At 31.8% G+C, this 25277-nt stretch overlaps 9 protein-coding genes and 1 long non-coding RNA gene across 25 annotated transcripts; 6 read left to right on the forward strand and 4 right to left on the reverse strand.

The window, feature by feature from the left end:
• Positions 1-123: 123 nt before the first annotated feature.
• Positions 124-819, reverse strand: LOC128884483 (histone H1, early embryonic-like). The gene has a single exon (XM_054137916.1). It carries the CDS (start codon positions 817-819, stop codon positions 124-126), a length of 696 nt encoding a protein of 231 aa, XP_053993891.1.
• Positions 820-1610: 791 nt separating this feature from the next.
• On the forward strand, positions 1611-2891 carry LOC128884141 (DNA-directed RNA polymerases I, II, and III subunit RPABC1-like). Its single transcript, XM_054137232.1, has 6 exons — positions 1611-1881; positions 1929-2036; positions 2100-2181; positions 2238-2297; positions 2430-2588; positions 2658-2891. Exons 1-6 carry the CDS (start codon positions 1736-1738, stop codon positions 2721-2723), a joined length of 621 nt encoding a protein of 206 aa, XP_053993207.1. The 5' UTR covers positions 1611-1735; the 3' UTR covers positions 2724-2891.
• Positions 2892-4583: 1692 nt separating this feature from the next.
• On the forward strand, positions 4584-6896 carry LOC128883676 (chaperonin GroEL-like). Its single transcript, XM_054136289.1, has 5 exons — positions 4584-4699; positions 4777-5394; positions 5491-6404; positions 6479-6546; positions 6610-6896. Exons 2-5 carry the CDS (start codon positions 4828-4830, stop codon positions 6768-6770), a joined length of 1710 nt encoding a protein of 569 aa, XP_053992264.1. The 5' UTR covers positions 4584-4699; positions 4777-4827; the 3' UTR covers positions 6771-6896.
• A 1579-nt stretch (positions 6897-8475) lies between these two features.
• On the reverse strand, positions 8476-9981 carry LOC128883992 (uncharacterized). 3 transcript variants are annotated; one of them, XM_054136935.1, is made up of 8 exons: positions 9748-9981; positions 9632-9696; positions 9526-9583; positions 9339-9440; positions 9192-9284; positions 9064-9134; positions 8751-8953; positions 8476-8692 (listed from the first exon to the last, which is right to left on the reverse strand). In XM_054136935.1, exons 1-6 carry the CDS (start codon positions 9869-9871, stop codon positions 9124-9126), a joined length of 453 nt encoding a protein of 150 aa, XP_053992910.1. In that variant the 5' UTR covers positions 9872-9981; the 3' UTR covers positions 8476-8692; positions 8751-8953; positions 9064-9123. The 3 variants fall into 3 exon arrangements, with proteins under 3 accessions (XP_053992910.1, XP_053992908.1, XP_053992909.1); XM_054136933.1 differs by lacking the exon at positions 9064-9134; XM_054136934.1 differs by lacking the exon at positions 9064-9134 and having other exon boundaries at positions 8751-9046.
• Positions 9982-10675: 694 nt separating this feature from the next.
• On the forward strand, positions 10676-12300 carry LOC128883780 (uncharacterized). Of its 2 annotated transcripts, XM_054136479.1 has the most exons (11): positions 10676-10765; positions 10813-11000; positions 11068-11178; positions 11262-11323; positions 11374-11463; positions 11521-11560; positions 11613-11666; positions 11723-11793; positions 11858-11929; positions 11980-12034; positions 12089-12300. In XM_054136479.1, exons 2-11 carry the CDS (start codon positions 10877-10879, stop codon positions 12151-12153), a joined length of 744 nt encoding a protein of 247 aa, XP_053992454.1. In that variant the 5' UTR covers positions 10676-10765; positions 10813-10876; the 3' UTR covers positions 12154-12300. The 2 variants fall into 2 exon arrangements, with proteins under 2 accessions (XP_053992454.1, XP_053992453.1); XM_054136478.1 differs by having other exon boundaries at positions 10682-11000.
• A 160-nt stretch (positions 12301-12460) lies between these two features.
• On the reverse strand, positions 12461-15759 carry LOC128883779 (beclin-1-like protein). 3 transcript variants are annotated; one of them, XR_008459102.1, is made up of 13 exons: positions 15203-15758; positions 14894-15074; positions 14601-14843; positions 14466-14535; positions 14329-14405; positions 14217-14277; positions 14071-14169; positions 13866-14018; positions 13700-13807; positions 13575-13648; positions 13186-13248; positions 12626-13137; positions 12461-12552 (listed from the first exon to the last, which is right to left on the reverse strand). XR_008459102.1 is itself a non-coding variant. In XM_054136476.1 (13 exons), the coding sequence occupies exons 1-12, from the start codon at positions 15591-15593 to the stop codon at positions 13041-13043; spliced, it is 1617 nt and encodes a 538-aa protein (XP_053992451.1). In that variant the 5' UTR covers positions 15594-15759; the 3' UTR covers positions 12719-12975; positions 13025-13040. The 3 variants fall into 3 exon arrangements, 2 of the variants coding, with proteins under 2 accessions (XP_053992451.1, XP_053992452.1); XM_054136476.1 differs by lacking the exon at positions 12461-12552 and having other exon boundaries at positions 12719-12975; positions 13025-13137; positions 15203-15759; XM_054136477.1 differs by lacking the exon at positions 12461-12552 and having other exon boundaries at positions 12722-13137; positions 14601-14647; positions 14708-14843; positions 15203-15756.
• On the forward strand, positions 13924-14730 carry LOC128883781 (uncharacterized). The gene is made up of 4 exons (XR_008459103.1): positions 13924-14044; positions 14090-14283; positions 14352-14550; positions 14636-14730. It is a non-coding gene; the product is annotated as an uncharacterized LOC128883781 (long non-coding RNA).
• Positions 15760-16292: 533 nt separating the features above from the next.
• On the forward strand, positions 16293-19395 carry LOC128884199 (uncharacterized). 4 transcript variants are annotated; one of them, XM_054137374.1, is made up of 11 exons: positions 16293-16410; positions 16457-16577; positions 16630-17643; positions 17706-17802; positions 17849-17939; positions 18102-18209; positions 18256-18390; positions 18454-18870; positions 18920-18956; positions 19015-19180; positions 19235-19395. In XM_054137374.1, the coding sequence occupies exons 2-11, from the start codon at positions 16547-16549 to the stop codon at positions 19392-19394; spliced, it is 2256 nt and encodes a 751-aa protein (XP_053993349.1). In that variant the 5' UTR covers positions 16293-16410; positions 16457-16546; the 3' UTR covers position 19395. The 4 variants fall into 4 exon arrangements, 2 of the variants coding, with proteins under 2 accessions (XP_053993349.1, XP_053993350.1); XM_054137375.1 differs by having other exon boundaries at positions 16309-16410; positions 16462-16577; XR_008459278.1 differs by lacking the exon at positions 16293-16410 and having other exon boundaries at positions 16471-16577; positions 19015-19043; positions 19099-19180; positions 19235-19376.
• Positions 19396-19725: 330 nt separating this feature from the next.
• Positions 19726-22277, forward strand: LOC128884201 (uncharacterized). Of its 4 annotated transcripts, none has more exons than XR_008459283.1 (11): positions 19726-20059; positions 20184-20372; positions 20588-20628; positions 20708-20850; positions 20918-20971; positions 21017-21215; positions 21278-21355; positions 21405-21533; positions 21584-21645; positions 21706-21833; positions 22176-22277. XR_008459283.1 is itself a non-coding variant. In XM_054137381.1 (11 exons), the coding sequence occupies exons 2-11, from the start codon at positions 20295-20297 to the stop codon at positions 21778-21780; spliced, it is 813 nt and encodes a 270-aa protein (XP_053993356.1). In that variant the 5' UTR covers positions 20031-20059; positions 20184-20294; the 3' UTR covers positions 21781-21833. The 4 variants fall into 4 exon arrangements, 3 of the variants coding, with proteins under 3 accessions (XP_053993354.1, XP_053993355.1, XP_053993356.1); XM_054137381.1 differs by lacking the exon at positions 22176-22277 and having other exon boundaries at positions 20031-20059; positions 20184-20297; positions 20344-20372; XM_054137379.1 differs by lacking the exon at positions 22176-22277 and having other exon boundaries at positions 21706-22168.
• Positions 22085-25255, reverse strand: LOC128884200 (uncharacterized). 5 transcript variants are annotated; one of them, XM_054137376.1, is made up of 14 exons: positions 24928-25255; positions 24509-24875; positions 24320-24417; positions 24161-24249; positions 23806-23887; positions 23720-23759; positions 23560-23636; positions 23349-23472; positions 23009-23300; positions 22735-22859; positions 22613-22676; positions 22482-22533; positions 22283-22321; positions 22085-22222 (listed from the first exon to the last, which is right to left on the reverse strand). In XM_054137376.1, the coding sequence occupies exons 1-14, from the start codon at positions 25237-25239 to the stop codon at positions 22208-22210; spliced, it is 1776 nt and encodes a 591-aa protein (XP_053993351.1). In that variant the 5' UTR covers positions 25240-25255; the 3' UTR covers positions 22085-22207. The 5 variants fall into 5 exon arrangements, 2 of the variants coding, with proteins under 2 accessions (XP_053993351.1, XP_053993352.1); XM_054137377.1 differs by having other exon boundaries at positions 24509-24855; positions 24901-25071; XR_008459281.1 differs by having other exon boundaries at positions 22112-22222; positions 22283-22413.
• Positions 25256-25277: the final 22 nt, after the last annotated feature.

Here is a 25277-nt window from a genome sequence, read left to right on the forward strand (position 1 = left end):
ACATAAAAAAAACTAACAAAGAAATCGACAGAACATGGTGATTAATGAACCAATATTTAAACGTTTTATTAGTAAAAGTTTCAATTGATTTTCTACGAGTATCTAATATATTAAGGAATACGATCATTTTATTTTTGTTGTTGATTTGACTAGAGGTTTTTTCGAATCACGAGAAGAGTTCCGAGTTAAAGACTGCTGCTTCAAAGGTTCCATAACATCTTTTTTTACGTGAGAATCATTTTTTTTCGAATATGTCGAAGCTTCACTTTTTGGTTTCACCTCCTTTTTTTTGCCGACTGTAATTTCTTTTGGAGTAGAACCCGTTGGTAATGGTTGCTTCTGAATCGATTTATTTGATGTTTTCTTAAACTCCTTTCCTTTAGATATTGCTTTGACTAGAACTTTCTTCTCGGCAACACCATTAGTATCCTGGATTTCCTTTGTCTTTTTACTTGATTTGGCGGTCACAGCCTTTGTCTCGGACTGGGGTGAAGGTTGTATTTGTTTTTTTAGCATTTCCTCAATTTTTTTAACAGGTTGTTGTTCAGTTGAAACTTTTTTGTTACCTGCTACTAATTTCTTTTTCTTTTCCAACGCATTGAGTTTCTTTTTAGCAATAAATTTAAATGTGTCTGCATTACGGTTTAATATACCTTCTTCCACATGACTTTTCAATGTTCTTCTTAATAAACTATTAAATAGCGGACTAGGTTCTACATTAAACTTTTCTATTATATATTTAGCGATGGCTACGCGAGAGGATCCATTACGTTTTTTCAAATCATGAATTGCCGTGGATACCATTTCCCATGTAGTCATTTTAGGCAATTTACTTTCTTTTTTGGATACAACTGTCTTGCTGTTAACAACATTTGGCTCATGAATTTCTTTACCCTCATCTACATTTTTTGTTTTCGATAATTTTGAAGATGACATTTTTTAAATTTTATCTATAGCACACTATCAAAAATTAACGACTCATAGATAATAAGATTTCAACAGGTACAGCATCGAGTTGCTATAATCTCAGCGCTAAAATAATCGAGTGTTGAGGTATACAAACTTTCAAACTCTTGCGTTTTTTTTTATTTCTTTTCTTTTTATTTCTTTCCGTTTTGGACGATTATTCAGATTTTTTTTAAATTTTTCACATATAGAGTAAGATTCGAGAAACACCCCACAAGAATTTTTTAAAAAGTATCATACTCTCCACTATCCTTGATTGTATGGTAAACACAGCCATGTCGGTTGCAGAATTTTTAAAAATGGTTTATGAAAACTTGTAAGCATGACGACTTTATTACACTTTTCAACACATGCATTTAAGATAGCCGTAATGAAAAAAAAATTATTATAGAACTTATAATTTTTTAATCAAACTGTTTATTAAAAGAAAAAGACAACTTCTATACGGCGTTTATTTCACGTTTTTACTTTGTAGTACAAAAAAATTGTCCTGTTTTCCCTTAAATTGTTCGTTTTTAACGATCAACATTCGTGTAATGGTGTTTTATTTTAATAATAATCAAAAAAAATTAAATTTTGACTTTAAATAAATTATCGTTATTAAAAAAATTAATGATTAAGAGATACTTTGAGAAATCTAGCAAAATACTAGGATTAGGAAATAGATTGCTATCTGACAGTGGTTCCAGGTCCCACTTTGCAGAGAACGTAAAAAACAAAGGAACAAACGTTTCTCATTCACCTTGCTTGACGGTAAAAACTTGTCACTATGAGTGATAACGGGCATCATAGATTCTTTCGGGCTCGGAAAACTTGTTGTGAAATGCTGGAAGATCGTGGTTATGTTTTAACTGAGCAAGAAAAAGCAGAAACATTTAAAACATTTCAAGCACGTTTCGCACAAGCTGATTATCAGTTACGTTATGAATATTTCCAAAGTTTGCACTCATTATATGAATTAGACGATCTCGCATGTTATTGCTGGGTACATCTATAACAGACGCGGACAAGAAGATCATGGTTTTCTTTTCTGATGAAACGAAAAAAATGGGCGTTAAGCCCATCCGAGAGTAGAATCATTTTCAATTTATTTGACTGCTGTATAATAAGTGCTATTTTTCTTTTCTTTCCAGACTTACTGATAAAATGGCAGAAGGAAATATACAAAGAGCCATTTTAGTTGTGCAGTATCCGCTTACTGTATTTGCAAAAGATGTAACAATTTTTGTGTTATAATATGGATAACATTACTGTATTCCATTAAACCTTAGGCTATGAGTGATGCAGCACCAAATCATATTATTGAGTGGTTTTTAGAGTCAGAGCTTTTGGTATGTCAACGACTTTGCCAAATAGAAAAACCTTATTGCTAACATATAAAAAAACAATGCAAAATCCGATTTTTTTTTTTAGTATTGTTTCTTTATGTTTTAAAGCTTTTCGTTTATAAGATTTTATTGTAGATAAATATTACAAAGCATGAACTTGTTCCTCGTCATATACTTTTGACTGATAGTGAAAAACAAAACCTTCTAGCTCGTTATCGTATTAAAGATACTCAGCTACCCAGGATTCAGCAGGAAGACGCTGTAGCTCGTTACCTTGGTTTGTCCAAAGGCCAAGTAAGCCACACATATCTTTAAATTCAGATATACGTCATTTTCGTCTTGAAAAAAAAAATCTCCGTATAGGTAGTCAAGATTGTTCGCCCTAGTGAAACTGCCGGTCGATATGTTACTTATCGTTTAGTTATTTAAAATGCTACTATCCACAAACTTGACCTTTAGTATAAAGCCTTGTTTTCATAATGTTAGCGCAAGTCAATTTTTCCATGTTTTCTTAAATGTTTTCTGTTATTCGAAAGCACTTAATAAAACCCGCGTCCATTTCAGTTAATTTTATCATTTTAAATAATCTTTGTATACAAATAATATATGATAAAGTTTTTTTGAAACTTTGTCTTCGTCGCACAGGAATGGGTTTCTATATAATTTTTAATTTTGTATTTTTTTTCATGACGCGCTCTAGGAAAAAACAACAAATACATTTCTACTATCTATTTTTACCAGATAAGTTTTAAGACACTGAAAAAAAAGAATAGTAGAAATCATTTGTTTAACGATTCATTAAATTACAACCACCTTTCTTTTAACAAGTCTTAATTCATATGCACTACGAACAAGATACAGTTTAAAAGTTGTCGCAATCAAAAAATAAAGCCGTTTTTCAAAATACTTTATAAGTCGACTTTTTATTGGTTCTCTAAAATTAATGCAATGTCCTTATTTTTTAATTTGGCTTGTTTAAGAAAACAGACAACAATCAGAAAGATTTCTAGTAAAAACTTTAGAACACTTCTTTTAAATTAACATAGGAACTTTCAATACTATTTCATGGTTAAATGAAGAATCAAACATAACGAGAAAAAGATAAGACTACGCGCTTTTCGTTTATCTTAAAAAATGAGTGCATTGCGTCCTGCATGTCTTATATTTTAGGAGAGTGTAGGCGCGCCAACTACTTCAAGTACATAACTAATGAGTTTAGAATTTTTTTCAGATAAATTCTCCTTGGATGTTATACTGAACTGGTAACAAGTACTAGTTGTACTGAAAAACATATGAAACTCATAGAGTGAGTAAACACACTACATCAAAAGACCACCGAGAGACCTCTGAAACAATAGTTGTGTTATTGCTAAGCAAGGTGGTCAAACAAATTTTGCTTTGCTGTAGACTGCTTTACTATTTCTACTCTGTTTCTATCAATCCATTCATTTCATTTTGTGATCACAAAAAAAAAATACCATTTAAATAAGTTAGCTTGAAGTAGCTTGTTGGGTTTTTTCTACTAAACGTTGACCAATCCGTTGAGAAAAACTCATAAACTTTAAAACACAGTTATTCACACATTCTGCTTCTTGTTTATCAAGATCCTTAGATCGAAAACTATTAATACATTGGTTAAAACACCGTTGTACTAGGCCATTGAATGTATTCATTGAATCCTGTACTTGAAGTTCCTCCAATTTTTCAAGTACTCGGGCTTGTTGTTCTGGAGTGAATTGACTTAGATCCCGACTAGTTGGTGATACTTCTTTCATAGTTCCAAGGAAATTGAAAACAGCTGTACAACTTGAACAATACTCATAAAAATATTTGACTGTGACTTTTTATTGGTGTTCTTTAAAAAACTGTCTTCTACTTGATTAGGCATCAAAATACAACTTTATCATGTAAACATCTTTTTTCAAATAGACCTTTTCAATGTCAAGTAAATCTTTTTATAACATTAGTGATTGGCTGTGTGAATGTAACCATAATAAAATGATGGGTTTTTTACAAAAATCGTCAAGTTATATGTTTCTTATAAAATATCTTATTTTCCTCTACATATTTAAGGAATATTTTTTCTTAATCTTGTTAATATTAGGTGTCAGCACTTTTTACGTGCAGTGTCTTCTATTGAGGAAATAGAAGTGTAATCTAGATGGAGATATAACCTTTTCTTTTCCTCTCACTTTCTCGTTCTCGACGATAACATGCAATACGCATGCACATGTGATTCATACCATTAGATTGGGACGAGCGCCGTAGGCCGATATTTGATTGATGCTCACCATATCACCTAATACGTTTCTGCACTCTACTAGGTTTACTTATATACGTTTCCCCCCAAAAAGTTGTCTTACCGCGTACAGTTGAAAGAAAAAAAAAATATCTATTTTTACAGCGTAAGCCAATAAAAAGTATTTTAAAAACAAAACTCGTAAGTTCAAATTTATTATTCGACTTAATGTGAAATTTATAGAATTTATATTAAAACCACGAAATTCAATCTAATAAAAAATATAAAACAAGAATGATGCGAACAAAAGTAACGCCTTTGTTTGGATTAAAAAATTCAAACAGACTATGCCGTTTCTCTACTCTAAAAGAAATCCGTTTTGGAAACGAAGCAAGATCAGCATTATTGGCGGGATGCAATAAATTAGCTGATGCTGTTAGTGTCACTTTAGGACCGAAAGGACGAAATGTTATTATTGAACAACCATTTGGTGGACCGAAAATCACAAAAGATGGTGTTACTGTAGCGAAATCTATTGAATTTCAAGACAAACTTATGAATTTAGGAGCAAGTCTTGTTAAACAGGTTGCTTCATCCACAAATGATCGCGCTGGTGATGGAACGACAACAGCAACTGTACTTGCTCGTGCAATTTATAAAAGTGGCTGTGAAGCTGTAGCTGCAGGAATGAACCCTATGGATCTTTTAAAAGGCATCAATGTGGCTGTAGCTCATGTCCGCGATTTTTTGGATAAGAATCGAACAGCTGTAGCGAGTAAAGAAGAAATACGAAATGTTGCTACTATAAGTGCTAATGGTGATCAAGTTATAGGTAATATGATTGCTGACGCAATGCAAAAAGTAGGTAATGAATTGTTACATAAAAAAGTCAATAAGTATTTTTAATAAAAATAGAGTCTATTTTTTTATCTATTCGTCTGTCTGTGTACTAACTAGGTGAAACTCGATGGCACCATCACTGTAAGTGAAGGAAAAGCTATGACACATGAACTTGACTTTGTTGAAGGATTCAGAATAGATAGAGGATATATTTCTCCATATTTTGTAAACAATACAAAATCTCAAAAATGTGAACTTCAAAATCCTTATGTACTTCTTTATGATAAAAAGCTTAGCAATGTTAAAACAATACTACCCATTCTTCAATTTGTATTACAATCCTCGACTCCATTATTGGTCATTGCTGAAGATGTTGATTCTGAAGCTTTAGCAACATTTGTCTTAAATAGATTACGTTTAGATTTGAATATATGTGCGATTAAAACTCCGGGATTCGGAGAATATCGCAAAGCTCAATTACATGACATTAGTATTATGACTGGAGCGCAAGTTATTTCAGAAGAGCTTGGCACTGTCATTGATGAAAAATCTGATTTCAACGCTATTTTAGGTCGTGCAAAATCCGTTTCCATAACAAAAGACGAAACAATCATTATGGAAGGCGCTGGAACAAAGGAGTCCGTTCAAGAACGTGTTGAAGAGATACGAAATTTATCTCAAAATACAAATTCGGATTATGAAAAGGATAAGCTACAAGAGAGAATAGCTAAATTGACAGGTGGTGTCGCCATTATTAAAGTAGGAGGCTGTAGTGACGTTGAAGTTGCTGAGGTCAAAGATCGATTCAATGATGCTTTGTGTGCAACTAAAGCCGCTGTTGAAGAAGGTGTTGTAGCTGGAGGTGGTTCAGCACTACTGTTTGCGTCAAAAACGTTAGACTCGTTACCGGCTGAAAACCAAGATGTTCGAGCTGGTATTAAAGTTGTTAAAGACGCTTGTTCTGTACCCTGTCGTCTCATTGCATCCAACGCTGGATATGAGGGTGCTTTGATTGTAGCGGATCTACTTCGGTATGTTCAGATAATTATAAGATATATGTTTCCACACTATTACATATTATTTTTTAATTCATTACAATTGTCAGAGATGAGTACAAGTATGGTTGGGGTTTCGATGCACGAGTTGGGAAATATGTCAACATGCTCTCACAAGGTAAATATACGTTAATTCTTTAGTAAGTAATAACAAAAAGCTTATCTATCCTTATTTTTTCAGGAATCATTGATCCTACAAAGGTAGTGAAAACAGCGCTCAGTGACGCAGGATCTGTAGCTTCTTTATTAACCACAACTGAGGCGGCAATATATCAAGCGGAAAAGCAACCAATCACTAGTTCTCCTGCATCTGGCGGAATGCCACCGGATATGCCTTACTAAACCTAGCGTAGTATTAACCGAGAATGGATTATTTTTTCAATGAATGTTGAGCTTTCTGTTTAAATTTTAATATTTTTGAAACTCTTTAATATAACCCGAATAATAAAATCTTATGACATGGTTTAATCGTTTCATTTTTTTAGAATTTTTTTTTCATATAAGCATTTGATCCAAAGGATTTATGAACCATTCAAGTAAACATAAGAGAGACAGTAGACTTATAGATAGAAGAATTACAAACCACATACCCAGTTTCATCACTATTTTACAAACAGGAACACCAAGTGAACTGCATTCCTTTGGTGGTATTTCAAATAAAATACCAAGATTGGTACGAACAAGTTTCAAAGCGCTTAAGCTTTTATTTCTGGTTTCCATTTTGGATACATCTTTAAAGGAAGGGTAAAAGTTTGAGGCGTCTTGAGATGAATGAATAATGTTTTTTGTTTTTTCATACGTGGCATTATATTTGGAAGCTATAAAGTTTTCCGAAATTATTAAATTCTCCACGCTGTTTGTAGGAGACAAAAGGGGTTCGAAAATACTGTTTGCTGACGATGTTCTGGTGGAGTCTTTACTATTCCGAACAACCTGAGATTGTGACACTTGTTCCGATTCTCTACTTTTCTCTGCTGTATTAGTATAATTACAATGTTCAATATGAGACGTTGATTCAAAAAAATTTTTAGGAATCACTGGTGAAAATTTTTTTCTACATAGAACTGGGGAAGAGCTTGATATTGATAATGAAGAAACAATATTTTTAAAATTTTTTGAAGCCCCCTCTATATAAGAGCTTAAACTCGAAGCACACGAATCGTTGTGTTTAAGAATACTAGAGGAATTCGAAATGGTTTCGTTGTAATGAGAATTAACAGGGGAATCATTCATGTCGCAAAGAAATGTTAGAGGTTGTACTTGTAAATCATATTCTTTAGGAGATTTTTCAATATGACTGGCTTGTTTTTTTGAATTAATACTTCCTGACGCTATGCGTGTGTTCATGTATAAAGAATTTCGCCGCCAAGAACATGTTGGTCGTGCCACCTTACTGTTTGAAAAAAATGCTGTAGGCGTACGAAATGGTAGAGACTTGTTGAACGTTCGAGGTATTTTGGATTCCTTTAATATTAAAGAATTTTGGATAACCATATTATGACACGGTGAAATTTTTTTATTGGGGATTGACAAATCTTTTTGTTTCATAAAATTATATTTATTTATACTGTTTTTGATTATTATTTCAAACTGCTTTTAGCATTAAAGTGAAAGTCTTTTTTTGAAAGATAGCCGTACCTTCAATTATTTTACAAGTGTTGTTTTTGCATTTTTATTAAAACAATCAAAAAGAAGACTGCACCTTCTAAAAATTAAAAACAGACCTATTATTAGGTTTCTTAATAACATTTAAATATATAATGGCAATGTATAGTACAGTTTTTTAAAATACTCATTTTTTCTAATAAAATTAAAAACGTACGTAACACCCTGTCTTTTTAATTGTATTCGTAAAGTCTTTTAATTTCTTATTTTGTTAACTAATTACACTCATAAACTGCACTCTCTCAGATCGATTAAGTAAACTTATTTGTATATATCCATCACATATATTTTGGTATACTACAAATGGAGTTTAGTTTACTATTACGTATCACATCACGTATACACATTATAAATAGACTGATTTATATATATATAAGTAGAATAAAAAAAAAATACTCATTTTTAATTTTTTTTCATTAAAATTTATGAAAATAGTACTTCTATTTATAATACCCGAGTTTTATGGAGAAATGTATATTCTCAAAATAAAAATAATTTTCTATTAAATAAAATCACTGGAAATATTGTAGAATTTAGAAAGGTGAAGTTTTAATTGAGCAGAAAATAAGGAACGGCATTAGGTTAAAAAAACACATCAACTGAAATCATAAATAGCATCAGAAGGTACTGTAGCAAATACAGATATTTTTTGTATACCAGCATGTTGAATAATAGTTTAAGATGTACCAAATTAAATTGGTTCAATCGGTTGATAATCACCTTGCTCGAAAATAACAATGTCGTACGACTTTGGTGCTTCTAATAAGGGAGACTCCTCTGTTGCGGTTTTCCACTCACTCTGTTTCGACTCGTTTTGGTGAACGTAAAGAATGGTTATGTAAATATAATATAGGTACAATCTATAAAATAAAAAGCGTTACATAATACTTCTTTAGTAAAAACTAATTTAAAAAAGAAGGCCAAAACAAAGTTAAATCATGAGAAAGACCGGCCTACAAAAATTCGGTACATGTTAGAACAGCTTCCCTGATGTAGCGTCGTCAATACGTTTCATTTTATTTATAAATACTTACCAAAATCCTATATTATACAGATTATTTTACTATAATGTCTTAATGTGTTTTAAAGATGTCTTACCTTTACGATGAGTGAAAGGACAGGATGGAGGTTGCTCTCCAAATTTAAGAGGAACAGTAGGAAGATCACATACTATAGTTAGGGAAGAAGTTACTACAATATTAAAACATTGAAAAGAGAAAGATTTTTGACACATAATTTGTTCACCTATGATCGCGAATCCGATACACACTGAAAGAACAAGACAATTGTTGAAAAGTATAAGCAATAAGAAGAGATTCATCATCGTTTTATTTTTTGTATACAGTCCTTGAAACAATAAGAATAAACATACTATAATTTCAGAATCCTTAATAAACTTAAAAAGACATGAAATTATAATTTATTTGTTTACCAGTAAAGCACCAAAAACCTGACAAGATACGAATGGCCCCTGCTATAACTAAAGGAACCTAGACAATAATGGGGTATAAGGTTAGTTGTTAGACTAAACTACAAACCTCAGTTTTTCTAAAATAAGATAACGACATTAGTACACCAAAAAAAATATCCGTACATCCGATCCCTAAAAGAGATAAACCTTCTTTAGTTGCTAGTTTTTTTTTATTTTACTTACCGAAAATTCCATAATTTAGACGAACGAAACCAAAGAAAAACTTTGTTTCTTCATGATTCACTTGTTGTTCCATGTTACACAAATTTATAGGTTGTAATGAACCCTCTTCCCGTTTCATTTTCATAAAACTACATATGTCACCTGTTTGTAACTCCCGCCTTTATTAAAACTTTATAATTTTATTTCCAATTATTTCCAATCGTTTTATTTTGCTGAAACAAAAATACTTCATTTATACACTTACGATAATGGTAATGTTTCTAACCTACATGTTTCAGTAAAAATAAAGGATAATGTTTCTAGGGAAGTGTTTTTATTTGTGATTAATAAAATTAATTTTGAGAATTGTATAAAACCCTACTTTACTCTTAAAATTTTTTTTTTATTGGTGTTAATATTTGTTTTTAGACTAGAGGGAATTGTACACAATTAAATTAGAAACTGAATTAAACATGTCATTTTATGAAACACTCCAATGCAACCCTTTTAAAATTCAAGTCGTCAACCCATCTTTTAAATGTACTAATGTGATTTATTGATAACAATAAAAGTTTTTGAAAATATATTCACCTAAGAAAAATATTTAATGGTACCAATAAAAATAATAGAGATAAATGCTAGCGTATTTACATATATTTCCATTAAAAGTCCATTTATTATATTATACTAGTAATATTTTTCCTTAAAAATCGAAAAAAAAAATTTCAACCAAAAGACGCCAGGTAGAATTTTTTAAATAATACGTCTATCAAAGTTTATCATCTCGAAATCTATCAAGTCAAAAAAAATAATCAAAAAAGAATATTTTTTTTCGTAAATACTTTTAGTACATTTTTTTTTTAAAAAAAAGTAACATGAATGTAATATACATTTTTTTATTTCTAATGAAAAAAAATTTACATCCTGAAGCAAACCTGTCAGTTCAATTGATGCACCTAATAAGCAGTGAATTAAAAACAAAAGCAATAATGAATCTTTTGATTTAATGTTGTACAGATAACAACAATTTTTTTTTAAGGTGGGGGCAAGAGTAGTAGTAAAAGCAACATTCAAGTTTTGTCGAAGGTTCCATTAGAGCATTTATGTTATGAAAAAAGTTGACATTTCAAGGTGATAAATCTTTATTTTTATGCAACCACGAGCACAACCAACCCCGTTTTCTCCTGAAGTTCAAAGTTTTATTCTTACGAAGTTCGATCCGTTACTAACAATAGTAAAAGAATTAAATGATCGGTTACATGCCGCAGAAAAAGGTTAGAGAGCCTTTTTTGATATCGTTTCATTTTATGCTTCTGCAATGTTTACTTACAAAAAAACAAGAACGCTATCAATTAGAAAAACGCGTTTCACATTTAGAGGATAAAGTGCGTCTACTGCAACAAGATGAGACGTTTAAATTAAAACCTACAAATCAAGAGTTTAAACACGAAGGTACAGTTAATGAATCTATGGCGTTTGGTTTTCATTCGAATATGATCTCAAACGTTTTATACTTCGCTTTCAATTTTTGACAGATCGCTATACAAATCTTCTTGAAGATAAGCTTTTGAACGCTCCATGGATTTTTTCCTGCCAAGTATTCAATGCTCATACTGGTTCACCTTTATTTGATTGTACTGGGCTCAGCTAGGGACTCCTACAGCGTCGTTACAAGTTTTATTAGAATTTACACCTGACAGCACAGAAGAACTTGATGTTCGTCAGTGGAATGCTGAAGTACGTTGGTTTAACAAAGTTATTTTTATTTTAATGAGCTCAACACGAATGGGTTAGGAAGATATGTGGATATCTTTTTTAGATAATCTCCCTCCAAGTATGTTATTTTTTTTTGTTAGATGTATTCTTTGTAATTACTGTTTCTTTAGGCTTTGCCATGTCGAATTACTATGGAACTGATTTAAAAAACCTTCGTGCAACAGGTTCTTTCTTTTGTTTAATGTTGTTGGATATGACTAGCGTCATTTGGTTTTTATAGCGCGTACCGTTTTGATCGATCTTTGTAAAGGTGAATTGTTGCTTATTTTACGACAAGTTCCTGGGAAACAGGTGTTAAAAGAAAACATAAAATAATGAATTGTAGTAAAAACAAAAGTTTCTGTGTTTTATTAAGGAAGCCATGCAATCAAAACGATCTATTACGTTTGTAGCGATAATGGCTGCTGCCTTGTCAGAAGCTTGGACTGTACGATTGAGTGTTTTACATACTAGAATAATGCGTATGAATTTTATTAGAGAATTGAAAGAACTGAATCCTCCCTGTTAGGACGAATAGCCCTTATATTTGAAGGTGCTTATATAAAATATATTTTTGTACCCATTGTTTATCTGTTTTAATGTCTAGGAGAATGCATCGGGACACGTTTTCGAGCGGGCCATCATAAATTTATTGTGGAACCATTAAATTAATATACCCAACAATCTTTTTATGTAATAATTTTTTAAAGGATTCGTTCATGATAAACACCAAAACATGATCGATTTATGAAGTATTTTTTTTTTTTTTTCGTGAACTTCACATTTTATAACACTTGTTCTTTATACATTAAAATAATTAAAATGTTCTACAAGATGCCATTTTACCTTAATTTGAAGCGCTTAGACATTGCTCAAGTAAAGAAAAACGTGAAGAAAGCCTGGGTTGAAGTCCTTTAAATTTTGAATGAACACAAAAAATACGGTGAAGATACGAACTTGAAAAACCTAGGAACAAATCTCTCAGGTTTAGTACAACGTGGATTGTGGGTCATTATGGTTTGAAAATATCACTGATTTTTACATCTTAATTGTCATAGAAAGAGGATTTCGCTACCGCAAATTAGGAAAACGAAAAAGAAGTATACAACGGCACGATCGAGAGAAATTTTCTCGTAAAACTCACTGAAGTGTTAAAAATACATTAGCTAAAAATGGTGACGTGATCAAAATGTCTCTTTTTCGGCTTTGTGAGTGTACTTGAGTAATTGACGGTATGAACACTTGTGTTTATTTGAGAATCTTTTAAAAATGATAACATAAATGTGTTCCACAACTAGCAAGCAATTGAGTACAGGGATAAAAAGAAATATTGGTTTAACAAACACTTTTAGTAATCCATAAATAGTAGAACCTTTCATTTTGGCTGAAAAAGACTACTTCTACATCTTACAATATCTTAAAAACACTTTTTATTTTGAAAACCTTTAACATTGTAGAGTGCTGAACTGCAAAAGTTTCTTGCTTTAATGTACACTGTCATGACTTTTTTCAAATAACATTGCATTATTGAAAAAATTCTTACTGTACATGTACATTAATTATTCGCGAGGCAGCATAAAAGAATTATGTAAAGCTTTACTGAGCTGCAAAAGCCATTGGCAACTGAGAAGTAATTCTTTTAAGCATTGACACCACCTAACGGAAGAGTATTAAAACGTCTAACTACAATGGATTTTAACTTACGATTCTCCTCCACTCGAACAAGGTAAATGGATGGAATTATTGGGCGGTAAGTCGTTTATTGTTCTAAAAATAAATCACTTTAAGTAAGCTTTTCAACGATTTATTTGGATCACTTTTTGTTCTTAAAAAACAATTTTTTTAGCGTAGTACTACAGTGGGAACGACTAGAGCGCATGTTAAAGGAAAGAAAGAAAATGAAAAGATAAGAGAAAGACAGAGGTAGTGTTATTGAAAAAAAGGTGAACGAGGAACGCGGATATAATCATAAGATATAAAGGTTTTAAGAAGCAAGGGTAAAGCAGTGTATTGAAGTCAAAAGTGGAGTGGAGAAGTCAATATTCCATCTACATAGTGGGGTAAAGAGTTTCCAGAGGGAGTGTACTGCTTACTTCAATGGTTGTGTTGAAGTTTCTTCGTCGTTTTCTATTTTTTTTTTTACAAAACAGGCAACCGTGATAATTTCCTTTAGAAGAAAATAAAAATAAAGGCAAAAAATCCAACAATTATCACAAACCCTTGTTATTTCTAAGAATATAACCATAGCTGCATTAAACCTTTTTGTAGAAAAATATTGAGTCAGTCCTCCCTCTGTGCGATATAATTCGAAGCAAGACATATCTGACTAGAAAGGAAATAAATTTTTAATACACATATAGTACTACTAAGTTTTGTTTGGTTACTCGTTTTAATACAATGGATCGATTTCCTCGTGGTACAATTTTATGTGTTTTCAAATAGGTTAAAGTGGGAAAGTCGACAACAAATTCACGAGAAACGGCACTTAATCCATTCCCAGTCGAATTAGGTTTCACACTTTTTTCTTTTAAAGAATGCTAGAAAAATTAAAAACTTTCTTGTCGTGAGTTAATGTAATAACCAATGTACCCGAACATAGTTCATATAGACTTTTAGAATAAGTTGAACAACTGTATCTAAGAGAAAAGCACTTTGGCCCCACGCGGCGTTAACCTCGTTCCAAGTAACCTTGTATAACACAATTCAAATGTTTTTATTTGTGTAACACGACGTACCGAATCCTCGGGCACTTTACCTAAACGAAGACCATTAATTATCCCATACATCCCGCGGACTCTAAAAGTAATGAAAAAATATATTTTAGGTGACATTTAGCTAAATTTCTACTCTATACGAAACGCATCTTCTAGGACATTAGAACGAGTTAGAATAGAGAGGAGTGTCCGATTGTAATCAAGAGTATTCTGTACAAGTAGTAGTCATATATCACAAAACACAGTTCAAATCAAAAAGGGAAAAGGTACTTGCTCCGACGATATGAATGCTGAACGACAAGGCGGTGGGTATTTGAGTCCATATTTCATATGGGCTGAACTGTATTTTAAAAAGGTTAGTCACGATTGACACCCTAACGTTCTGTTTTTCTTTTGTTTACTAACCTCAATATCATTTTTTTCTTTTTATGTTTGTATAGCGCCGTTTTTAACTGCAAAGAACAATTGAAAATCCGATAAAAAAGGAAATTGCTTAAGGTAATGCATTTTACAGAATTAGTTTCGCCTTGTGAGTCGTTAAAGTTTATTGGAAAGAATTTATTCTTTTTATCTGAGAATTTTTCATTTTGAAAAGGAACATTTGAAATGGAAAGTTGTTTTTCTAAATGATCATATGGCTCCTTTGCTCTGCCCGAACACGCATTGTCACGAAGCAGACTTTTATCTTTTTTACTGACGGTGAAAGTGCAGAAGTGAGGTAGTCACTATACATGGAACATTCGCTTTGACAGGTTTGGATTGTTCGTTGTAAACGCGCTTTTAACTCAAAAAGACAGAAAAAACAAAGTACATTATTAGAAGTAAGATTCTGAAGAATGTTTGTGACGTTGTTTGATTCGTTCTTTAATTTTTCTAAAGCTAGAAAGAAGATTTTAAAATAAGACGGAATCACAATTAATGCATTTCTCACGTTTGACATGTTTCAAAAAGAGAGATGGTTTACATTGTGAAGGAAAAAAACACGAATTGTGGATGAAACGACTTACGTAAAACTGTTGAAGATTCCTGGGTTGTTTTGAGAGTCGAGAACGAATGTTGTACTACATAAGTTTGTAACGTTAGGAGTGCAGAAAGAATGCGAGTTAAGTTTTGCAAGCTTGGAGTTTTGCTTTCTTTGACACCATCGGTAACGAAATTGTCTTCTGGTTCAACAGAATTGATTTTTCCACAATCTTCTTCACCAAAACAAATGTCTTGGGAAAAATGTGAAGGTTGATCTAAAGAACCTGGCTTTGTTAATTCTTCAAAGGATTCCTTTGACGCATGGTTTGAACTATTATCAATGATTTTGTTTCCACTGTCATCTATTATTTCAGCTAGATCTATATCATTGAAATGTATTCTTTTTCCACACTGACTACAGATTAAAGAAATCATGGAGTTTTTTTGGGGGGGTTTTAAATAATTGGAAACCGGTAACTTATGACAGTTGTCCAACTACATTAACGTTTATTTTTGACTCATTCCGAACTTATTTGATGTTCTTTAAATATTGAGTGTAAAAAACATATTCTATTATACTTGAGTTGGAATAGAGAGGATACGTCTTTTGTGTAAAGATTTGAGAGTTAGAAGAATTATTAGGTAACATATATGGAACAGTAATTGAACGCTGAAAGTGTTGACGAAACCTATGAGAGAGTGTTAAGTATAAGTCGAAATTATTCATAAGCCTCCTACATTTCACGCTGTTCTCAACTTATGTGCTTTTTCGTATAAAAACTTTATAATTTTTTTTTTAATTTAAAAACCATAATTTTTTTTAAACACAAACGTCAAATTAAAAAATTGATCAGTTGTTATTTAGTTAAATATCTACATAGTTTGCTTATTTCATTTAATAAGACCTCTATAACACTTTAAATTCACGAATTGCTCTAACATTAAACATTGGCCTTTTAAATTTTTAAGTGTGTGGTTTTGTTACGAAACATTACAGCATAGAAAATCGGTAACTCGAAATGTGACACAAAGTTTTAAAAATAAATTACTTTAAATAAAAGAAAAAAAACTTTGAATGTCGTTTTTTTTCTCAAAATAAGATAATGGTTCAAAAACTTTATGACATAGCATTAGTATAACAGAAAGAACAGCGTAGGTTAGAGTTTTCACGAGTGACATTGGCAAATTTTTGGAAAAACAGATTAAAATATTATTCTTGTTAAAGTTACAAATTCTTTTGGTAAAATAACAGGTAAATCGGAAACATATTTCTAAAAGGTACAATTTGAAAATGAAAGGTTAGAAATTGTGACGAAACGCGAAACGTCGGGAAAAAACGATAAAAAGGGAAAGTAAGAACTGTTGTAACAAATATATCGGTTAATACGATGTTGGCAACAATGAACACTTCACAGAAAAGTAAGCGTGAAGTTGATCCTGCAGAATTTATGGTTGTATATCTGATGTCTAGGTAAAACAAAACGTAACATGCAAAAAAAAAAAAAAAATTTCCACAACGTTAACGTCATGAATAAACTACCCGCCGAAGTTAGTATTCCAAATGAGAAGACGCTTACCGATAATTATTATGCAAGCGTTATGAATCCGATATTCCAGTGTCCCCCTCAAGTCAAAATCAAGAAAAAAGTTAAAAAGGAAAGAAGAGTCTTGATTGTAAAGGAAAATGCCTGTCCGTTTATGAGCCAAATTCATAATCTTATGATATCTGTTCTTAAACAAACAGAACGCTCAAATACATGGTTTACATTAACTGGTAATAGGAATGAATCAGCTCCTAAAAAAATTTTCTTTGTCGTTATACCTTATTTATCTCATCAAACACTGGTCGAGAATGTTAATAAAATAAATACACCTTTTCTAGCAACGCATCAGAATGCCATCCGCTGTTCGAAATCACCTATTATAAAGACAGATAGTACCACGTGCTTTATACTGAGCTCGGTTCTTTTAGCTGACCAAAGTTCAAAGAATATACCTCCTTTTGCTACCACAACGACCCAAAATAACACGACTGACTTTTACAAAACGAAACAATATGGTTTGGAAAATTTATTAATATCACTAGATCAATTTCCTACTTTTTCTTATCCTATAAAATATGAGAATTGGAGAAAGAAATTTAAAATAGAAAAATCCCAATTAAAATCAATACAATTGAAAGATATAACAATAACACGTTTCACATTTGAACAATGTGAAATGCTCGAAAAAGATCCAAATTTGAGACATTTGATAGCCATTGATTGTGAAATGTGTCTTACGAAAAACGGAAGAGAAGTTGTAAGAATTTCCGCTGTTACACCCCACGTAGTTCGGCATACTTCAATTAATTCGGCAACGCAAGAAAAAAAAATAACTCTTCAAATGAAATTCCAAGTGATTTTAGACACCTTCGTGAAACCTTCAACACCTGTCTTAAATTATCTCAGTCAATATAGTGGTGTTTATGAAGACGATTTGACCGGTAAGAAAAAAAACCTGTTTCGGCAATAAAAATGACTATAATCTACTTTATTATTTAAACAGGCGTCACTGTCACGTTGAATCAAGTTCAAAAGTTTTTACATAACATTATTACTTCAAAGTCCATTCTTGTTGGACATTCCTTAGAGAATGATTTGAGGTTTGTTTTATCTTATAATGATTCTGTTGGAAAGCTAACCCTTTAGGTGTTTACAAATATTTCATCCCCGTGTTATCGATACATCTATCGCGTATGCTCATCCAACTCCTGGTATTCGGCACTCGCTCAAATCTTTGGTACAGTGTTTAAATCTTCTATTAGTTAGATATTCCATGTCGCATTTAAAAAAAGTTATTTCTTAATTCCATAAAACAAAATTACTCATCTTTAATTTATTGCGTTGAAACGGTAATCTTAATACTTTTTTATAATATTTTCTCTCTTGGGTTAATTGAAAGGCGTACATGTATCTCAATAAGCTGATTATTCACGGAAAATTCTCAGCGTTAGACGGTCACGATTCAGTGGAAGATGCCGCTGTAGCTTTAGAATTAGCATTGCTTAAGGTTGTGAATTCAGCAGTGTGAAATGCAGTTAATGCTCTTTTTATAGAGTTTACCTGGCGATTTGACAAACCGCACACCAAATGACATATGTCCTTTGTCTTTATGTGTCAAAACTCCTGTATATCTTTATGATTCTATGATTCACGATTTTTCTAAACACCCGCTACTTTCTTCATCATATGTCAGTTGCGACGTTGGCTACATTAAAATATTCCATAATGAATGCCTTTTGTTTTTTGTATAGAAATTCGAAATTCCCAAAATAAAACCAAAGACGGATTTTGGTGTTCTTCAAACATTTCTCGAAACGTTTAAGGAATTAAAAAATAAAAAAAAAGAAACACAAAAACCATTTCCTCAATTGCATTTATGTTTTCTCCGTGATTATCAGACGAAGTTGCATACAATCATTGGTGGTATACCACAAGAATATCGCGCCCATGATGTTTATAATATAAGTAAACGTATATCTATGCTTATTTCGACATGTCTAGCTGATTTACAAAGTCAAAAGGCAATGAAAATGTCAGATGATTGTTTGCGAAAAAATGCCGGGGCTAGTGATATAACGTTAAATTGGCTAGCACCATTTATGAATCAAACTACCTCGCAAACAAATTCCCTCGTGAGTGAAATTTCACCAGAACAAAAATCTGATACGGTAAAATTTTTCTAATGCATTTTGACTATTTTCATTGATTTTTGCTAAGGAGGATCCGCTCGGTACTCAATGGTGTCATAACTTATGTAAGAATTAAAAAATTAAGGTTTTTCGTTTGACTCCGTGTACGTCATACACTTTTAGTAAAAAAACGGCCCATAATAAACAATGATGTATTGTTCCCTCCCATGAACACCACCGATGTACAAAATTATTTCTCAACTTTAGACAAATATTTATTTATTTTAAATTCACATCTTTCGGAGGGAGACTTAATGATTGTTTCTTCAGTATGCGGCAATCCTATTCCGTATGTTTTTCTTCCATTTAAAATTTTTTTTAAATAAGTCTTTTTTTTCTTCAGTTATATGGCCTTATCACAATTACAAAATATAATTTCCGGTCTTTCGTTAAAAAAGAAACTAGATTTAAAAGCTTATATTGATCCTTCTCTTATTTCTTTATGTAAAGCTTCTGAAGAAACGGCGATGAAACAACCAGTAACCTTATGTATCTTAAAATAAAATCAGTAAAATTTTTTTCGAAAAAAATATTTCTTTAAGAGAAGCGCGGACGGGAGAATGACAAACATCCCGTTTTTAATATATAAATATGACAAACTGTTTCACACATATGTTTTGCTATCTTTTTGTGACAATTCAAATCTTGGATGTATCAATATTAAAACTATGTAGTAGAATTCATCTCGTAGTGAAATTAGATAAACAAATATTATTCTTGTAAAGGTTTTATATAAAAAATTAAAAATTTTGTATTAATTATCTTTGCAAAAACCGTTATTTTTTTTTTCAAAACCTTTCTTTTATTATAATTTAAAAAACATACAGTAATATGCATTCATCTTTGTATAGTAGCCATGTACTATCAGATTAATTTTATTGAACAGAATGCAAAACATTTTTCGTGTACCTTTATGCAACAAAAGAAACAGTCTTTTTTATCTTCTATTCTCTTGTCATGAATGTTGTTGAAACGAATACGTAGAGATTCCAATGCAAAAGACCCAGCTTTTCAAATTTTTCTCTGCTTTCAGTTGCATATCAACAACGTCAAATGATTCTTGGAATACTATTCAGCTTGTTCAACGACTACGTCAACAAAACAAGGCAAAAGATTTGCTAACAGTTTCATGCTTATCTACTATAAAGCGTCAACCGAATTCGATTAAGTATGTTTGTTTCAATATGTTTCAATTATTATTTAAAAAATTTTACCCATGTTCTTCATGTCTCGTTAAAAAATTTTTCGTGTCAATGTGACGTCAATTTCAAAATAATTTTTTTTCTTATCAGAGCAGACCAAATGCATGAGTTTTTAGTAAAGCAACTTGCCAATCAACTTCATAATTTCTATTCGTTACCTTTTTACGTTCTAACAAACCCTGTATTTAACGAAGTCTCTTCATGGTACAAAAAAAAATTTCAAAAAATGCAATCAATGCTTCCCATCAAGTCAGATCAAGCGTCTCATGATTTTTTAAAGTATGTGCACCTGAGTGGACGAAAAATGTGTTGTATAATACTAGTAACATATTATATTTAAGAATACATTACTTAAAAATAGTCATCACTCAATATAAGAATGACATTTCATGACAATTTCCGATTAATATTCAATTAGCTAAGATCTTATTAGCTTTAAAAGCATTGATTCATGTCGTCATATATGTTTGCCTACCATTTGGTACGCGCTACAGATTTTTGCAAAACGAACGATATAATACCTATGATAACAGTGGTGAGCTATACACAATATAAAAAATGATAAATCCAAAGGGTACTGTATCATTGTTGTACGTTTTAAATATTTTTCGCAGTTGAACTAATGTGTCGCGGAGTAAAACAATTGTCTTACATTGATTCGACTTTAAATTTGGATCCTTTTTTCAATAAATTTTTTTTTTTTCGCATTGGCCAACGATTGCTATTAGATCATTATCTTTCCGGAGCTTTAGGAAAAGTAAGCAATTCTCAAAAAAGGTTGCATTTATTTGGTGTTTTCACATATGCGCATGGTGATACTTTAGGAAGAAAATACGGGTTGTATCCAAAAAATAGCATCTTTAACTGGAACCATTCAAGTGAGGGACTGCTTTTTTTATTGCTAATTGAGAGCCTGTTAATAGGAATTAGTGAATGAAGTACGGAATACTTGTCGTGGTAGTTATGTTTATGCACCGCTCGTAACAATTGAAGGAAATTTAAAGGAGGATTTTTATTACCCTCCGGATCATGTAAACTTGATTTTAACGGAAGTTCTTAAAAATTCGTTAAGAAGCACTATTGAATTTGCATTATCTCAAAAAAATGGGGTTATTATACAAGGTTAGTAGTGAATGTTATGATTCAAAGAAATCGTTATTTGAATTTAAAATCGTTTGCGTTAGATGATCACGATTTTCCAACAGTTAATATCTCCATTGCACAAAGCGACCAAAAAATTTTATTGACAGTTCATGACAGAGGTTGAAGTTTCTTTTGTGCAGTTGATGTTTGATACTCTATAATTTGAAGGTGGTGGTATTTCGGACAAAAATTTTAAAAAGGTTTTTACTTATGGATACAGTTCTGCTCATGAGAATTGTGGTGCAACTGAAGTTTTTTCTTTAAATAGTTTTGTTCGAAGCGACGTGGCTGGTTTCGGTATCTTATTTACAAGATGTGATAATGCATATGCTTAAAAATATTTGTAGGGTTTGGTTTACCTTTAGCTCGTACATTTTCTCAATTCTTTAAAGGTGACCTTCAATTGCACGTACGTGTTAGTGACGTTTTTCCAATACTACTCATATATGATACTGTTGATTCAAAAAAGACGTGCCATGGAATTGAAACCCATACTTTCATTACACTTCCAAATCTTTATGAATTCGACAAAAAACCTAGTTAATTTTTCTTACTATTATGCTCATGTAGCGTTATTTATTAAAACACCTTTACTAGGTAAGGAAGTATTTTATGAACTCTAAATACATGTTAGACAAGATAATTGGATGGGTGATAAAAGCATTCATATTCTAAGAACCCGTTAGAATTACAGAGTTGTCATTGTAAAGAGTATACGAAAAAAGTTGAAACCTTAATACACAAAAGTACATGATTATTAGATTGATGTGGACATATGAAGATTTTAAAAAATACTGGTTTTGTGTACTGTTTTTTCCAAATAACCCTTCAAAACATTTAACGTTTTTTTATTTTTAATTTTCTTCGTTTGTATAGTCTTTCATTGGCTCAGAATCGTATAGAAAAAATATATAGATAATTGATTCTCTCCTCATGTAGATGGCATAGGTTTTACTTGTCTAGAATGTTTTCTATGTTAGTTGAGCCTGGTGAAAAAAATATATGCATTCCAAAGCATTGTTACTCTGGCGTGTTTAACAACATACGTGAATCGCTGACAAGTAATTTCCGAAAATTCCTACGTTCTAATAAAAATCGCACAGATAAAACGGAGTGTGCGCTTGTAGAGAAGAAATGTTTTTATTGCAGAGAAAAATTGCATGTTTCTCACACTTCACTTAAAAGGGTACATCAACTTTATTTGCATACTAGTTCAATCACGCTGTCACATATTTTTATACAAACCTGAAGAGCATCATAATAAAGAATAGTAGCTTTTTCCTTTTGTTGGTTTTCTCTAAAAGATTATTGATAAATTATTAGAAATTATCATTTGAAAAACGGGAAATTTTTCGGAAACAGATCGACTGGCGCACCTCAAATAATTGGAGAGACGTAACTGTAATAAATTAGTTACTAAATCCTTATTACCTGCCGCTACTAGAGACAAAATATTTTTTTAAGTTTAACTAAACTCAAGCGATGATATGTATCCTACATTTGTTAACTATAATATCAAGAGTCATTAATGAAATATACAGTGTCTTTAATGGAGGTCCCATTGATGACTCTTTTGTTAATAAATATAAAAAATCCGTCATTTTTCCAATACATTCACGAAACCTAAAACAACAACCAACATGACACCTGGTTCTGACTTTAAAAGTTATTTTAGATTCAAAGGAACAAGAAAAAATAGAAAAAAGGTTTTCTCTACTGTTTGTTGTTGCAATAACCCTTCAAACTGTTACAATATCACTATTTCTTAGTACCTTTGCAAACGAGCAGTAGCTATACATGTCTTCCATCCATTTTCTTCCGGATACCCATACAGTAAAATGATAGATTCCTCAATGTTTTTTTTTGTTATGTAGCATAGCAATTCGTCAAACCAAGAAGCAATTTGTTTTTCGTCCATTTGCTTTATACCCCAATTCTGCAAGTTTTTAAAAAATTGCAACGTCGTCCTTCCACAACGACGGCACTCATACGTATCTGTGGTTTCGCGATACCCAACATAGAATGGCTTGTTTAAAAAACACTTAGTTATTTCGCAAAAGTCCTCTTAAAAAATATTGTGTAATTTTTCGTTATTGTCATGAATTCAAGTACCTGAGCTAGGTCTGGCTAATTGAGAAAACCAGTCATAAGACCCAATCACGAGTGAGCCTTGCAGAGGAATCGATAGCAGACAAAAACGACACATTTCTTCTTCGCATCCTAAATTATAAGCTTTCTAGAGTGAAATTACAACAAAAAAATTCTTCATAACCGTGTCCCGCATGTCGAACACGTATGTGCATTCATAACCTAAAGCCGGTACCGTAAGTTGTGAAGCTGGGTTACAAAATTCGCAGTTACAAGTAAACATGTATTGATCAAATAATATTTTTTGACGTTCTAATATATAAAGCACAGGAAAACAACATAGCAAGAGCTTGCTATTCATCTCAACTTGTTGAAACGGGTTCTAACTTATTTACTTGCAAACGATTGAACTGGAGATGTATATCCGATAGTTAACTGTAAGGCGCATTCATGTGATAATTTAATTACTCTATCACCTTACCTCATCTTCCGCGTTGATTTCACAAAGCGCTACAACATACAATTTTGTTCCTTTAAAAATAAGAGTGCAATTTGGGTGGCACCTTGACAAGAACACAATAAATTTGTCACAACGATAAACCAACAATATCCACCACTCTTTTCTATAGCGAATAAAAAGACGAAGAACACTACATTCGTAAAATCTTCCTAAAAATCTATTTTTCTCTTTGTTTTAGCTTATAATAAGTCTATTAAAAAAAACTATAAATGATGCTAGTTTATAATTCACGACAAACTGCAGAACCCTAGTAAAGATGGTATGACTAAAGTAGCAATAAAAAAACAGTTCCATTTCATTAAAAAAAAACACTAACGAGTGGTTAATAAAATTCATAAAAGGGTACAATCCAAGACCCACTGAACTCAAACCGGCATCTGTTATGGTTACTGCATTATACTTTGTCTGTATTATTTGAAAGAACATATAGCGAGTTTTCAAAATGTACGCGTTCTACAAAATATTAAATCTTTACTTTATAAAAGAGTAGTTCCGCCGTATCTAATGAAAAAAAATTGGTTTGAATAGTTTCACTGCAATGGCGTAATAAATAGAGAAATTCAGCTAAAAAGCCTGTAGAATGAAATGTTTTTAAGATTATGTGCGACAGCAACATGTCTTAGGACTCCAAGTCTTCAGGTAGTGTGACCACCAAGATCGTTACCTTTTGTTTTCGCACATGATCCTTTTATTCTGTTAAAATCTTTCAATGACGACCTCGGGTAAAAGCTTTTTAATAATTCAGTTGAACATGTCTTCTGATATTTTTCATAGTACTTAAGTTGATCTTCAATGCTTGAATGTTTTTGAAAAAGGTTCTTTAAGAAATCAGTAAAATCGTTGTTTATCAATTCATCGCTTGATTTTTCGATAAACATCAACAGAATATACAAAAGACGGATGGTATACGATAACTTTTTATTCTCATGTAAAGAATTTTTTTTTTTTTTGTTACTTATAAATGAGCATTCAAATTTATGCCATGAGATCCATGCCTTATGCTGACATTTCCTAGAGCAAAAATAAACAGCCTACCATACAATCAATTAACTTAACTGTTCCAGTTCGTGAATTCAGTTATACCCTACAACCCCCGCATACGCTAAGAGAATGACCAACGGATTCGGAGGTACTACAGCAAAAAGAACACGCAGGATTGATTGATATATTTTGCTTGAAATAATCTTTATTCCCGTATATAACAACTGCAATAGGATCCAATTCCATCAACAGAGTTCCCGCAGCAAGACAAGATGGATGATCCTTTGTTTTCTCAAATTTCACACCCCAATTATCCTTTTCCCCGTCAATTTTTTTTAAATAAAGTGCGGATAATATACTAGCGTTGATAGCATATCCTTGATGAATATTAATTTTCGCTTCTACATACTTCATATTCCAAAGAATTACTAATTTAACGCTCTCAAGTGAAT

The sequence above is a fragment of the Hylaeus volcanicus genome, unplaced genomic scaffold (assembly GCF_026283585.1).
Source record: "Hylaeus volcanicus isolate JK05 unplaced genomic scaffold, UHH_iyHylVolc1.0_haploid 12237, whole genome shotgun sequence".
Lineage (NCBI taxonomy): Eukaryota > Metazoa > Arthropoda > Insecta > Hymenoptera > Colletidae > Hylaeus > Hylaeus volcanicus.

Bases quoted from the DNA above. Each gene is read 5' to 3' on its own strand.
- LOC128883780 (XM_054136479.1), top strand. From the start codon at position 10,877: ATGCAACCACGAGCACAACCAACCCCGTTTTCTCCTGAAGTTCAAAGT. The intron at 11,001-11,067 runs GTTAGAGAGCCT...CAAAAAAACAAG, and splicing joins GTTACATGCCGCAGAAAAAG to AACGCTATCAATTAGAAAAA. The intron at 11,667-11,722 runs GTTCTTTCTTTT...TGGTTTTTATAG, and splicing joins AAAAAACCTTCGTGCAACAG to CGCGTACCGTTTTGATCGAT.
- LOC128884141 (XM_054137232.1), top strand. From the start codon at position 1,736: ATGAGTGATAACGGGCATCATAGATTCTTTCGGGCTCGGAAAACTTGT. The intron at 1,882-1,928 runs GTTACGTTATGA...TATATGAATTAG, and splicing joins TTCGCACAAGCTGATTATCA to ACGATCTCGCATGTTATTGC. The intron at 2,037-2,099 runs GTAGAATCATTT...TTTTCTTTCCAG, and splicing joins GGCGTTAAGCCCATCCGAGA to ACTTACTGATAAAATGGCAG.
- LOC128884199 (XM_054137374.1), top strand. From the start codon at position 16,547: ATGTTGGCAACAATGAACACTTCACAGAAAA. The intron at 16,578-16,629 runs GTAAGCGTGAAG...TCTGATGTCTAG, and splicing joins AATGAACACTTCACAGAAAA to GTAAAACAAAACGTAACATG. The intron at 17,940-18,101 runs GTACAGTGTTTA...GTTAATTGAAAG, and splicing joins GGCACTCGCTCAAATCTTTG to GCGTACATGTATCTCAATAA.
- LOC128884200 (XM_054137376.1), bottom strand. From the start codon at position 25,239: ATGAAGTATGTAGAAGCGAAAATTAATATTCATCAAGGATATGCTATC. The intron at 23,637-23,719 runs GTAAATAAGTTA...TTTATATATTAG, and splicing joins TCCAGTTCAATCGTTTGCAA to AACGTCAAAAAATATTATTT. The intron at 22,860-23,008 runs GTACTAAGAAAT...TTGTTGTTTTAG, and splicing joins GCTACTGCTCGTTTGCAAAG to GTTTCGTGAATGTATTGGAA.
- LOC128883992 (XM_054136933.1), bottom strand. From the start codon at position 9,871: ATGAAAATGAAACGGGAAGAGGGTTCATTACAACCTATAAATTTGTGT. The intron at 9,697-9,747 runs GTAAGTAAAATA...TATCTCTTTTAG, and splicing joins TCTAAATTATGGAATTTTCG to GGATCGGATGTACGGATATT. The intron at 8,954-9,191 runs GTAAGACATCTT...TTTATTTTATAG, and splicing joins TCCTTTCACTCATCGTAAAG to ATTGTACCTATATTATATTT.
- LOC128884483 (XM_054137916.1), bottom strand. From the start codon at position 819: ATGACTACATGGGAAATGGTATCCACGGCAATTCATGATTTGAAAAAA.
- LOC128883779 (XM_054136476.1), bottom strand. From the start codon at position 15,593: ATGATTTCTTTAATCTGTAGTCAGTGTGGAAAAAGAATACATTTCAAT. The intron at 13,249-13,574 runs GTAAGCAGTACA...ATTTATTTTTAG, and splicing joins ACTTCAACACAACCATTGAA to AACAATAAACGACTTACCGC. The intron at 13,138-13,185 runs GTAAGTTAAAAT...CTCTTCCGTTAG, and splicing joins TGTTCGAGTGGAGGAGAATC to GTGGTGTCAATGCTTAAAAG.
- LOC128883676 (XM_054136289.1), top strand. From the start codon at position 4,828: ATGATGCGAACAAAAGTAACGCCTTTGTTTGGATTAAAAAATTCAAAC. The intron at 5,395-5,490 runs GTAGGTAATGAA...TGTACTAACTAG, and splicing joins TTGCTGACGCAATGCAAAAA to GTGAAACTCGATGGCACCAT. The intron at 6,547-6,609 runs GTAAATATACGT...TTATTTTTTCAG, and splicing joins TGTCAACATGCTCTCACAAG to GAATCATTGATCCTACAAAG.
- LOC128884201 (XM_054137379.1), top strand. From the start codon at position 19,884: ATGCAAAAGACCCAGCTTTTCAAATTTTTCTCTGCTTTCAGTTGCATA. The intron at 21,534-21,583 runs GTATCTTATTTA...AAATATTTGTAG, and splicing joins AAGCGACGTGGCTGGTTTCG to GGTTTGGTTTACCTTTAGCT. The intron at 21,646-21,705 runs GTACGTGTTAGT...GATTCAAAAAAG, and splicing joins AAGGTGACCTTCAATTGCAC to ACGTGCCATGGAATTGAAAC.